The sequence below is a fragment of the Mesitornis unicolor genome, unplaced genomic scaffold (assembly GCF_000695765.1).
Source record: "Mesitornis unicolor isolate BGI_N332 unplaced genomic scaffold, ASM69576v1 scaffold5267, whole genome shotgun sequence".
Lineage (NCBI taxonomy): Eukaryota > Metazoa > Chordata > Aves > Mesitornithiformes > Mesitornithidae > Mesitornis > Mesitornis unicolor.
In genome coordinates, this window is record NW_010198430.1 from 27,038 (window position 1) to 41,077 (window position 14,040).

At 39.4% G+C, this 14,040-nt stretch overlaps 1 protein-coding gene across 1 annotated transcript in view; it reads left to right on the top strand.

The window, feature by feature from the left end:
* Window positions 1-14,040, top strand: part of SPTBN5 (spectrin, beta, non-erythrocytic 5) — a gene marked incomplete at its 5' end in the record, with an annotated part of 88,946 nt that overhangs the window by 26,257 nt on the left and 48,649 nt on the right. The window contains 7 exon segments of the mRNA XM_010189148.1: window positions 1,452-1,584; window positions 2,411-2,556; window positions 3,261-3,375; window positions 5,304-5,414; window positions 6,523-6,702; window positions 10,821-11,024; window positions 12,263-12,412. Coding sequence (XP_010187450.1) covers window positions 1,452-1,584; window positions 2,411-2,556; window positions 3,261-3,375; window positions 5,304-5,414; window positions 6,523-6,702; window positions 10,821-11,024; window positions 12,263-12,412 — 1,039 coding nt within the window.

A 14,040-nucleotide genomic window follows, 5' to 3' on the forward strand; every position in this document is an offset into this window, starting at 1 on the left:
GTTGCTTGAAAATTACTTAATTCATTACGTAGCAGAAGAGAGACAATTGCAGTTACATTTACCTTTATGCTGAGTGGCTGTGCTAGTGTAGGAAGAGTTTTATTCTTGAATGAGTAATTTACTTTTCATTTCACTTCCTTTCTGTTGTTGTTACAGTAAGATGTTTACAACGGAACAGTTTGCTTGCACACAGGGTTTTTAAACACTTCTGGTTTGTTCTCAGGAAGGAACAAAGTCTGAAAAGTTTGTTTTTCCTCCACAAGAATTTCATTCAGAAAAGGACTGGGCCTCTGCAACTAGAATAACAAATAAATTAGTCTGAATACTAGAATAGTTAAGCATAAAAGAAATGCTGATATTTTACCTTGCAACTAGAATAACAAATAAATTAGTCCGAATACTAGAATGGTTAAGCATAAAAGAAATGCTGATATTTTACCTTTTTTAGTATTCTTGTTTGCAATTAAAGAAGTAAAAGCATCGTTAGAAAATAATGGTGAATGAAAAGTTCAGAAAAAAAATACTATCTAGAAAAACCAAAATACTTGTGACTGTTAGACAGTGAAAGAAGAAGTAAAAGCATCAATAGAAAATACGGTGAATGAAAAATTCAGAAAAAAAAATACTCAATCTAGAAATACCAAAATACTTGTGACTGTTAGACAGTGAAATGGTTTGTGTTCATGCATGCTTAATGTTAACCTAGGTATCATGGTGCATTATTAGTGTTCTGGTCTGTACCTCTGATCCGTACCTGATTTGCACCTACCCTTCTGCTTGGTGGGCTGGACTGTCAGCAGTCTGCATCTCTTGTGGTGAGCATCTGTGATTCAAACAGGGTAGCCAGGTTCATCTTTCCTGGAATATTTGCACAATGGCCAGGCAGTGTTAGCAGATGGAAAATAGGTGTTTTATTACTGTGGGAGGCCTGTAACATGTCAGGCTATATTATATGATACTCTAGATGATCAGAAATACACAGCAGGTTGAGGCATTTTTACTGAACGGGCACTATGAACAGAGTTGCATAAAATGGCTTTCACAGCACTTGCCTTCCTGGTGCACCATCCTCAGATGAGAGAAAGATTTCCTTCTCATTTTCATAAGTACTGCAATTATCTTTAGAAAGACAGATCAGGACAGATCTGGGGGGGGGGAAAAATGAAAGGTATTCTCGTGGGAAGGAAAAACAAACAAACAAAACAGGGAGAGAGCCCAGCTAGGCATAGTACTTTTCTGCGAGACTCAGCCAATGAGTCTGACTTGCCTGACAGCTGTCATCCTACAAACATATTTTTCCAATCTTGAGAAATAAAGTAAGCTCTTTCATTAAAGAGAATGAGTCTTGATGGTGAGAGGTTTCGGGGATTAATAGGAAAAAAGTTACTGATTGCCCTCCTCTTATATTCTCTTGGTCTAATTGTATTGTGTTGTTTCCTTCCCCCAAACAGAGGGAAGAAGCTGGATGAGACTCTTGTTTTGCATGAGTTTCTACGAGAATATGAAGATCTGCAAGACTGGATCACTCAGAAGAAACAAACAGCCAGCTCTGAAGACTATGGAAATGATTACGAACATGTCTTGGTGAGTTTTTGAGTAACAGATCGAAAATCAACCGAACTGTATGCAGTGAGACTGTAAAAGATTCTAAGACTGTCCTTGAAACTTATAAGACAGAGCAAGAAATAAGTATAAATAACTGGGAGACAGGAAGAGAAAAAGGGTAAAGAGTGGGTGAGAAGGATTGACTTGTTATGACAGGCAGGCAGCATTGCCTGACACTTACATCCTGTTACCATGGGGGCTGAAATGCATGAAACAACTGCATGCTAAAATGTCTACGCCTTCAGAGAGCAACTCCTTTCTATTTTTAATAACCAGATATTTCAACGCGATGTCCATTAAGGATTCTTTTAATCACAAATGCTGATGTACGTTTACAGCTATGCCTCTTCACTGGCACTGAAACCAATCTAATGCCAGTCTGTTAGAAATCAATAGCCATCTAGAATCCTCACTGTAATTTAGTTCAAAATATATTGTATCCTAAATGTTCAAATTGGACAGAACCATTCAGTTATAGTACTGCATACACATTTGCATTCATGAAGTGAAAACGTATCATTTAGTAATTGAAAATCATTGTACATTGGATGTTTGTTTCTATGCATGCTAATAATTTTCCTGCCTCCCATCTGCATCACAAGCCTCATGTTTTGCTAAAAGTTTGTAGTTCCTTCTGATCTTTGAAGGTAAAAGCCAGTCATTCTCTGCAGTTTCTCCATCTCCAAATATGTTCAGCTTATTACCTTCTTTTATCTGTGCACTGATAGCTGAGCAGATATGATTGGGAAAAGTGAGTACTCAAGATGCCTTTTTTATTATTTGTTTTTTCTTTTTCCTTCCAAAGCAACTTTGTGCCAAATATGACACATTCCGACACCAGTTGGAAGCAGCTGGGAAAAGAGTTGTGGCCTGCCAGCAGCTGGCAGACAACTTGCTGAACTGTGGGCATTCTCAGTCCTGGGAAATTCGGCAGAAGCAGAAAGAGCTAAGGTAGGAGACTATTTGTTAGCTCTATAATGCTTTGGTTCTTCAATTCATTCGTGAGGATGAGGAAATGAGAAGGAATTAGAAAAAGATAGAGCATGTCCTCCCAGTTCTCTAACTGAAAAATACGTGGTTTTCTCACTGATACAGAGCTGTGGCCATGCCTTATTTAAAAACAGATCAATATAATGCAGACATTATCTGCTTGTCGATTTGGCTTCTTGAAAATTGCATCAGAGGTGCTTTACTTCCTTTGACCTTTGAAACAGGATCACCCAACTGAAAGGCTAGGAGTTGAGTTGCTTCTTCATTGCTTCTGATTTTCGAGTTTGAATCTCATGGCTGCTTTGCAGAACAACATTAAGATATTCTGAGCATTGATTCAAACCGGCCCAAAAGAGAATCATGAGGGGATAGTAGGGTCTGACTCAGTCCTCCAAGTCCTGCATATAAAAACTGAAAAGCATGTTGGAGAGGAGTACCCTTATAAAAGACCGTCTGTTTAAGTGCCTGGAGCAGACAGGAGGACATGGACAGAGTAGAGTGAGAGACATGCTGCCCCTCAGAGAATCACTCCAACAGAGTTTAATGGCAGGAATGAAAAACAAAGTAGGAGGAGATGTTGTTTTCAGTCTTTCTTTAGACTGTTAATTTCTTTTACTCTTAGTTTCATTGTTTTACATGGTTCTTTTCCCCATCCTTCCTTGTAGGAACTCCTGGGAGGAGCTGTTGGAAATTACCAGATTACGAGGTGAGCGGCTGAGAGATGCTGAGGCAATTCACAAGTGTTACCAAGATCTGACAGATGCTCTGGCTCATATTGAGGTAAAAAATAATGGGAACGTCTCATATAATGAGAACTTCATTTCAGTTTAATCTGTGGAGTGTTCTTATGATTATCAGCATGCTTACTGCTGAATTCTAAAATAATCTCAGTAAGAAACTTGTATGATCACTCGGTGTTAAAAAAAAGTAATCCTGGGTAGTCCTTAGATGCCTGACAGGTCACCTTATGAGAACCATTGGTGAAACCAGATGCAGCTGGAGTTGCTGACCTGTGGGATAAACCAAGACCAGGGCTTGAAATAAGTTGTCTCATAGTGCAATGTGTATAGTGTTATTGTTTGCAGTCATCAGGCCTGACTAAGAAGCTGTTTACTGTCTCTCTGTGGTTCTTCCTTGTACACCATTGTAGCTTTATGTGCTGAAGGAAGAACTGTCTTGTGAAAAAGGCATTTGTCAGATTACAATGACCATTAGCCTGGAAGTAGTCAGGCAGTCATGTGACCTGACACAAAAAGCTGGGCCAAAAATGTTTTCCTCTCATTTCAGTGTCCAGCACTGGCAATATTTTCATACAGTCCCAATGTGAAAACTGGGGGGAGAAGCCCAAAATCTTCAGGCTTCTGTTTTATCTGAGCATCCTGAAGAATTTCACAGAGAAACCACATCCTTGCTGTAATGAAAGGTGTGGTTTTCCTAATGCAGATGTGTACAGAAGGCAATGATCCAACAGTTTCCACTGTTTACAAGGCAACAGGGCTTTGTTAGGTTACATGCAGTAGATTTTCTCCTTGCTTGTGCTGGCAGAGGCTGCCCTATTCAACCAAGTGTTTTCTTTCCCTGTCATGAATGGAAAATCAAACATCATAATATTTCACTGTATACCAGCTGGGATATTCAGAACCTGGTGCATATTTAACTTCAATGGTGAAGTAGTTAATTCTGTTGCAGTGACAAGTGACAGTTCAGAAACACTTCACAGACCAGCTGTTGGTTTATCCCATGCTGAGTTTGGTCCAGGCAAGTAGCACACAGTTCTTGTATCACAACTTGTTAGTATCACTACTGAGCAGGAGAGCAATTCAGTCATCTTGCCCATCCCTTCCTGTATACCCTGGTCAGATACCTACCAGGTAAAGCCATTTCTCATAGGAACATAGTACCAGAAGATCTTGCTTAAGTCACCAACTCCAGTGCCATTATAGCATAGGAAACTGCAACAGCACCTTATCAAGGTGGATTGTTGGTACCCCAAACCAGCCTGTGAATCTGTTACAAAAATGCACTTCCCCATTGATTGGAAATGTTCTTCAGATTTTCACCTAAATTGACCTGAAGCAAGTTTCTAATAATTTTTTTCTAGCAACAGTGTTGTCCTCCAGCTGAACTGCCTTTTCTTTTGGCTTTCTGTGTTCCCAGTTCATATCTGTGTAACAACTAAATCCCCTCAGAACCTTTATTGAGCTAAATAAATGTTTAAGTCTCCTTTTATTTGATGGTCTCTCCATTTCTCTCATCTCTACAGCAGTCTTTCCTGAGCATGTGTAAGAAAATTTTTGTCTAAAGATCATTCACAGATAGACCACCTGTACCCCAAAGAGTAGCCTGAAACTGTTGGTTGTTAATGCTACTTTAAGAACTCACTATATGTCACTACAGTAGCTATTCAAGATTGATTCCCAACTCAAAGCCAGTAAAACATTCCTCTGTGTTGTCTGATCAAGGAAAGACTTGAACCTTCATCTCTTTTCCAGTTGGATAGCTTAGTCACTAAGGTACTTACAAGAGAGTTACCAGGACAAATGTACTAGGACAGATTTTTCCAGCTTCCTTTTAGGTATCATGGTTGAGTGACCTAGGATGTCCTTAACTGTGCATTATGAGCTGCGTTACACAAACTAAAGTAGGCTTGCTGTGTTCTGCTCTGGAAGTAGAAAGTAACAGAACTTTTTCTGACTTCTTCCTTCTAGGAGAAGTCCAAAAGTATTCCAGATGACGTTGCTAAGGACATGAGAGGTGTGCAAACCCAGCTCCGGAACCACGTGGCCCTGGAGCATGAGCTGTCTGGGAATGAGCAGCAGGTAATGAAAGTCATTTGTGTTCTTTAATGTGTAGCCAAAATTCAGATTTCAGAAACAATCACAGTAATCACTTGGTACTGTGAACCAAATTATTACAGGGTCTCCATGAGAGAAATTTCTAAGGATCTTCCTTAGTCTTCTGCTTTTTTAATATGTTCAAGGTCTGAATCAGTGCTGACCATTTAAGTGATTCACAGGGATATTTTTGATGACAGTTTGAAATGTGTAATTATGCCAGCCTTTATGATGTGTTTACCACTTTTTTCAAAGTGTTCCAGGTGATTACAAGAAAAAATTCAGAATCTGTTCTGTGTGCAGAGAAACTGTATGTTCATTGAACACAAAATGCATTGTTAGACTATAAAGGATTACAGAAGGAAGGATGGGGCAGCAGTTTGGAATTTGCAACGTGTTTAGAGGGGTAGGAAGCGGACTGTGAGAAAGGATAGGGCTCACTATACAAACTCGTGAAAAGTTTCATCTCATGAGAACAACTGTTGTTTAGAAAGCTTCCTTGTATATAGGAGATTTGCTTAGCTGCAACTAGATCAATAAAACTAGCATGAGTTTTCTCTTTTGCTTAGTAAATATAATGGTATCGTTAAAACAGCATGTTTTATATTGATATTACTGAAGTAGTTAACCCAGTGTCACTTACCAGTGGCCTCATATCTTGGCCCTGTGGCAGATAATACTAGAATTGATACCATCAGTTGCTTGTTACTTTTTTAGGTAAAAGAGCATTAGATATGCATGAAGAAAATGTATTAACCGCTAATCTATACAGTCATGGGGGAAAACAAAGTATGGTTAGCTATTATTTGCATTACTCATGTAACAAATGGTATAGTTAAAAAGAGAAACAATATGTGGCTGCCTATTTGAAAAATCACAGTTGTGATGAGCCTTAGCAAACACTGGATGTCACTGTTATTCCACAGAACTGAAATTAGAGACACTTGTTTAGCATGAGAAAAGTTAGGTCAGAAAATATTGCTCCAGTTGTAGTTTCATGGACAATTAACTTAGCTCTTATCAAAACTGTTCTGATACTAGCTGGACCTCTATGGCTCTCTTTCCTACCTGCTTCTTTCATCCTTCTGTACAGCTGCAGGAGCTGATCCACTCTGCAGATCACGTGCTGACTCATTGCTCAAAGCAGCAGGTGGAAGACCTGAAAGCAAAGCAGCAGGCGATAGTGACCAACTGGAAGGCCCTGAAATCTAAAGTGGAACTGCGCAAGAAACTTCTGGAACAAGCACATATGCTTTACCAATTTCAGGCACATGTAAGTACTTCTGCCTTCTATCCACTTATTCACAGAGGAAAGTTGCCTTCGATAGTGTGGAACATAGGCGTACATCCAAGCTGCAAAGGTTGATGTGAAAGGCTGCAGGTGCTATCTGTGCAACTATAGTTGCCAGAAACAGTCATCACTTCGCAGGAGTAGCAGTCATCTTCTCGAAGACTCTGCAATTCCCACTAAGAGTGATAAAAATGTATGTTAGACTCCCATTTATAATGGCTGAAGGTTTGTTCTCTCTCTCTCAAGGCATGCAATAACCCTCAGTTAACTTCATGGAAGGTATCAAATACAATTCACTCATCTTTGCAGTAACTTTTCAAGTTGCGTAAATGAAGTTACGTGTGTATATAAGCATAATATCATAATCTGCAATGCACAGTAGTTTTCCCTCCAGAGAACTCAGTGGGTCACAGAGCTATGATTTGCCACAGAATACTTTGCAATTGTCAGTAGTGTGAGCTGCAAGTGCCTTCACTTCACCACTTATACCACTGCGAATTAGTAGATTATTGCTGCAAGTATTACTTTAGCAGGTGCTCCCTGCAAGGGTACTCCCTTTATTATGAAAGAAGTTGCTAATGTAGATTTCTAGAATACCTTTGCATTCTTTGTATTCTTAAACTGTTCCAGGTGTAATTTGCATGTCAATTAAAGATGCCTCTGGTAGTTCACATTCTCTTTCCATGTTTCCTGGGAAGCAGAGAATCTCCAGGGTATGCTCACCTGGAAAAAATCTTCTGACAAGTTTGTCTTAAGGTTATGAGCTGGAATCAAGACCACAATAGAGTGTACATGATGCTTTTGTGTTAGCATATGAGGCTTCTGCACATTAGGCTAATCCACTTTAAGTCTCTTAAAAGGGTTCAAACCAGCATTACCTGTCATATTTAACCCAAAAATAAATTTTACAGTTAGACATAATGGATGTTTACAGCACTTTGGTTTTTTTGATGGTTTGGTTGGCTTGGTTTTTAACTGTTTAGAATCCATTATCTTGTGCAGAACTGTTGATGGGAAAATAAAATTAATCAGAATCTGAATTAAGGAAAAATAGAGTGGCTCCACTGATGTAGGTGAAAAGTTCATTTGTCCACTGTTTTTCTGACAGTGATCTAGGGATGACAGTAAGAACAAGACAAACATCTTCTAGTATATATTCTTCTAACATATATTAGATTCTAGAAGCCTTCAGCCTGGGAGAATCTTCATCAGGAGATGGATCCTGATGGATCTATCCATTAAAGCATAGTCACTCAGGGTTGACTTTGTTATTGATTTGTTTCATAACTTATGTCATGAACACAGTTATTGACTTCAGCTAGAAAATGTCCTGTTGGTGGGGCTGCTTTTTTAATTGCTGGGAACATACAAAATACCTTTGGTTTGAATTTTGTCTGAAATCTGTGATGCATCCTGTGATCTGAATGGCAAATCTAGAGCCCATTTCTTACTCTGGTGGTGTGTCCTTTCATCTGCATTGGTGAATTTACAAGGAATGAACATCTTAAAAATATGTAAATATGGCAGTGCTTAACAGAGAGAGCTACACAGTCATTACAGTGCTTTCTTTGCATCATAAAACAGAAGTACCAAAGCCAGATGACTCTATTCTCAGTGATATGCCTAAATGGGATTATGCCTCAGGCATCTCCCTGTCTCTTTGATGTCAGCCTGCTGGCAAGAAATATTCTCAGTTTTCACCTCCACAGTAATTCCTGAAGAATTGAAGAGGTAGCTCTGCAAGTGTGATAAGCTCTATCTATGCCCAGATGAGACCAGGCAGGTTTATACAGCATGTCAGTCTGCTGGCAAGAAGTATTCTCAGTTTTCATCTCCACAATAATTCCTGAAGAATTGAAGAGGTAGTTCTGCAAGTGCAATAAACTCTAAGTGTGATCTATCTGCCCAGATGAGACCAGGCAGGTTTATACAGCCATTTCTAATTGTAAGAATCTCAGTAGTTCTCAGGTATGTTAGTGCAGCTTTACTGCAGAACATTCCCCAAACTGCTGAGTGCAAAGAGGCAATTTTGCTTTCTTCCTTCTTTCAGCTGTGCCAAGAGGTCCACAAACTTAGTCACAGCTGTTCAGTGTACTTTTTTCATTAGTATTGTTCCCATGTAGTTGATAGAGCTTTTTCATTATGAAACTGTACACAGATTAAGAGGTGAAACAAAAACAAATCAGCCTTGAATTGAAAATTCTGTGCAACCATCTAGTGTATCTCCTTGAATCCCATCAAGTACAGTTTCAGTCAGATTAAACAGCAGAGCTGGCCCTCACTGACAACACAGTAACAACAGAGGGCTCCAGATCTTCCAAGAAACTCTGTCAGGGAAGAGGAATTTAGACACAGACTCAAAGTATTTCTGAATGGTTTTGAGGTTCTTGTTCTGAAGTTTGTGTTAAGATCTGCATGGTCTCAGTCAGGTTCTGCTTATGAGTTTCTTGCAGATTGATGTCTGCTCCATTCTTAAATGTTGCTGGCAGTGGCATGCCAATAACCTCTTATTGGCTCTTGAATTGTTCCATTACATTAAGTATCCTGAGATTTATGGATTTTTTTCCTAATGCTTAGCTTAAAATCTCAGGAGTCTTAGACATTTGCAGTGCCAAGTGCAGTGTCAGTGTCTACAGTGACATCCAGCTGCATGTGAATTAGTTCTGCAAATCAAAGTGATGCCAACACATGTGTACTACATGTGTGTTTAAAAGGACTACAGTCCTTTTAAGGACTCATTAGTAGCTGTGTTCACTGGCTTTAAGAAAAGAGTATCTTGGCTTTAAAGCCTAAACTCTTAGGACCCCAAATTGGCCGATATAAATTTTGTGGTGCTTTTCTGAAAATATTTTTTCCTGGCTGGATGATTCACAAGCCAGCTTTGAGCTGTACAAAGTTCTGATGATAGGGATAAAAATCCATGGATAAAATGGAACAGGCAAGAAACTATTTCCATTACATAGTTTCCTTCAGTGGAAAAGACAGCAACCATTCACAAGAGAAAATTTTTAGTTCTCTGCAGTAAAAGAGCATTTTTCTTCAGCACTTAACTATATATAGCACTCTCTTAAAATACATTTAAAAACTAAAAGACCATTTACCACCTCAGAGTTGAATCAACAAATCCAAACACAATTAAACTATAACAAAACTTAATTAATTATCCCATATAATCCCCAGTACAGTCCTTTGCGGTGCTGGTTTTTACCAACTGACACGTAAGAGCACAAGTCCTATTACAGATTCAAATGAGAGGCCTAAAATAAGCAGACTAGTGAAGGTGCAGAATCAAACACAGAAAAAGATGTGCAGAAAGCATCAGTTTTCTTTTACTTGCACAAGTTTCTTCAGGCATGATCAGAAAATAATTCTGAGATATGTTTACAGATTTTTTTGCTCATAATTGCCTCAGCTGAATGCTTCAGACATTTTAAGATATTGTAAATATGTCTATCAGTTCATCAGATTTTGAAACTAGACTGGTATTACATCCTTCTCCCTTCCAGAATTGTGTCTCTGTGCCAGTCTCAGTCATAAAGTTCCACAGCCCAGGAGCTGAATCTGCATACCTGATATCCTTAAGCCATTTTTTCTGACCTGTGATTTGCCTTTTTTCCACCTCAATTAGAGTGAGCTCATTTGTTTTTCACCTGAAAATTCTCACTCTTATTTTAGTATATGTGTACAGCTTAAGTTTCAAATACACTTGTATTAGCCAAAGCTAAGTTACAGAAAATTAGTGTGATATTGTTTTATCCTCTGTGAAGAAATAACACCAGAGAACACTTAAGGAATGATGGAATAAAGGGCAGTAAATAAAACCTTGTTGTCATTGATGTGATACGACACAGTTTGATTATGGCTGTGGTATTACAAAACCTCTATGGTTTAACACAGCAAATAGAAATACCTGCAGTCATGTTATCTACCCTTGTTGAAAATCACAGAAGTACTTTAAGACGTAATGGAATATTTTCTTTCTTATCTCTGCTTTTATTACCTATTATTCATTTAAAGTTGAGCAGTCAGTCTATGATTTTCCTGTCTGATAACTCAAGCTTGAGCTCTAACCTCAACTTACATGGTTTTTTGGGTTCCAGGTGTGGGACTATTTCTCATGGACAGCAGAAATAATAAGGGAAATGAGAGCCAAGGAGACTATTCGGGACCTATCTACTAGCAGCCTGAGACTTACCCAGCATCAACAGCTACTGGCAGAGATTGAAGCACGAGAAGAGAAGTATAATCATGTTGTACAGCTAGGACAGTCACTCTTGCAAGATGGGGAAATAGGATCAAAAGAGGTAATTGAAACTCAGTTGAGTTCAGTCACATGCATGCAGCAACTCACACTAGCGTAACTATCATTCTATACTATATCGTGCTGTGAGCATACAAATGTGTGTGTAAACTCTCACATATCCATATGCATGACCTACTTTTGCCTTAGTGTGTTGCCTGACTTTGGTGCAGAAATATCTGTTCCATTTCCTCCCTCAACAGTAGATAAATGTTGGCATCTCCTGAGGGCCCACTTCAGTAAAGCCGGGCTTATTCAAGAAGGTCGCCACGTTCTGAGCAATGCAGATAATTCTACCCACTTCCCAAACTGGGTTTTCTGTACAATTGCTATGCTTCATGTTACAGTGCTATATCCATACCAGACTAGGCTGGACAAAAACCTGTCAACCAAAGAGTGAAAACACTCAAACATATGAGAGAGTTTAAAGATGAATTGAAATACTTTCTGTAGTAATAAATTATACTGGTATATTTAACTCCCTGGAAATGAAAGATGGAAATGAAGATGTCAGTTTACTCAAGACAAATAACCTCTAAGATTCTCACAGCATTATTTCTTCTCCAGTACCTACTGGTTTACTTCTCCTCTGACAATTCATTACCATGTCTCTTGAGTATCTTCAGAAAACTTCAGAGTTCGTGCAAATTACTCTCCCATCTGAGCGAGCTATTTCCTGAAAATTTGTTGAATATTGCAATGTATTACTATAGTAACTAGAGATCTTCCTGACTGTAAAGGCCTTTGCTGGTAGAAGTACGTAGGAAAAATAATTTATAGAAGGCCTGTGGTTATACAGAGTTTGAAAGTTGAAATTGCATGAGGTCAAACATTGATGCATATATTTATTGATTAAGACCACATGCTATGTTGATAAATTATTTAAGTATATTTCCTGTCACAATTTGAAGCTATAATTGCACTATTCTTACTAAAGATAATGGAGAATTAGGATTTGATGGTAGAAGGTACACTTGAGAAACAGTTGCCTTTCTTTGCTCTTGGTTTGCACTGCTATATATGTTGTAAGAAGTGCTCTTCCATTCCTGAAATGAGGCACTTCTGTTTAACTCTTTGCCCAAATATAAGTGCTAGATCTTGTTCTACTATTTTCTGTTAGATAATTTTGTTGCAATTTAAGGGGCTTATCTACCACTCCAGTTAATCCTTTCTCCTCACACCTTACCGTTGTCCATCGGTATAAAGACAAACATACATTTTTTCATTGGAAATTTTGTTCAGATTCAGCAGAAGCTACAGGCTCTGTTGGAAGAGAAGGAAAATGTGTACAATGCATGGAAACAGAAGAAGGAGTGGCTGGAGAAAATACATCAAGAACAAATGTTCTACAAGGATTGGGATCACCTGGACATGCTCCTGAATTCACAGGAGGTATGTGAATTATGAACTAGAAATAAGCAGTTAAACTCTTAAAGCATTTGAACTCTCCCAAACTAAAAGGGGCACTGTTGTTCACCTACAGCTTAAAATCCTTGAGTCTGTGTATAGACAAGACACTCTTCTTGTTGTTATTATTTGCATTGTGGTATCACTTGGAGACTGTAGCAGTATACAAGACTCACCCTTTCTTATGGGGCTTAGGTGTGAAACTAGAAATGAAAAGGTGATCCTTGCCTGAAATAAAATTCATTGCAAGTACATATAAAAGCTAACACATGAGGGACACAACTGTCCAGTGTTAGCTTTACGAACAGATTGCAGCATATCAACTGCTTTACCACTGATACATTGTCTTGCAGGCTTCAGAGAAAAGGAAAATTGTGAAGAGGGTTTGAAGGAGGACACAGAGATTACTTTGCAGGTGTTTCAGGAAGCCTCACCTCTGGCTGAGGGTTAGCACTGAGGAAATTCAGCTGCTGGAAAATGAATGTTGGCAGTGTGAGTTAATCCAGGAAAAGGAACTGACTTCTCAGCATAACTGGGAGAGTTGTGGTCAGTGGGGCAGAGTTCAGTTGGAGGCCCATGTCTAGTGGTTTTCCTCAGGGGTCAGTACTGGGTCCAGCTCTGTCCAATATATTCATCAATGACCTGGACAATGGGACAGAGTGTACCCTCAGCAAATTTGCCGGTGATACAACGCTGGGAGGAGTGGCTGACACACCAGATGGCTGTGCTGCCATTCACCATGACCTGGACAGGCTGGAGAGTTGAGCAGAGAGAAACTTAATGAAACTCAACAAGGACAAGTGTAGGGTACTGCATCTGGGTAAGAACAACCCCACATATCGGTATAGAATAGGAGCTGGCCTGCTGGAGAGCAGCTTTGGGGAAAAGGAGCTGGAATTCCTGGTGGACAGCGAGATGACCTTGAGCCAGCAACGTGCCTTCGCGGCCAAGAAGGCCGATGGCATCCTGGGGTGCATTAAGAAGAGTGTGGCCAGCAGGTCAAGGGAGGTTCTTCTCCCCCTCTACTCTGTCCTGGTGAGACACTGGTAGCTGTCACCGAGCTACCACCATGCCTAGAAGAGACCATTATGGATTAGTGCACAAATTTAATCTGGGAAATGTGTAAGTGCTGTTACGTGGGAGGAAGAGACATTGAATTTGTTCATATCCAGGGGTGCAAACAAATAGATCCTCAATGAGCTGTGAGTATTCAGGAAAAGTTTCAACTCTCACTACTCTGGATGCACCAATTAGGCTAATACTGTGAACAGCTTTCCTTTCAGGAATTACTAGCTTTCCTTCATCATGATGATTCGCTCCTGTGTTGTCCATTCTTGTCATCTTGGTTTTAACCCAGAGCTGACACTGAGCAAAAGTACTGTGAAGAAAAGGCAGCTGCCCAGGAAGATCAGCTTGCCTCAGAGCTGAAGTGTTGGTAAAAGCACATCTCAGCTGTACTTCACAAATTCCACTGCTGCCTGGTCATTTTAAATCATATTTGGCTGTCTTTAAGTCAATTTTACCTATTTGAGACCTGGAGATGCTGGTAATCACCTCAATGTCAGTCCGCAGTGACATAGTGTGATGCAGGTTTAAGCTATTATGCTGCTGCA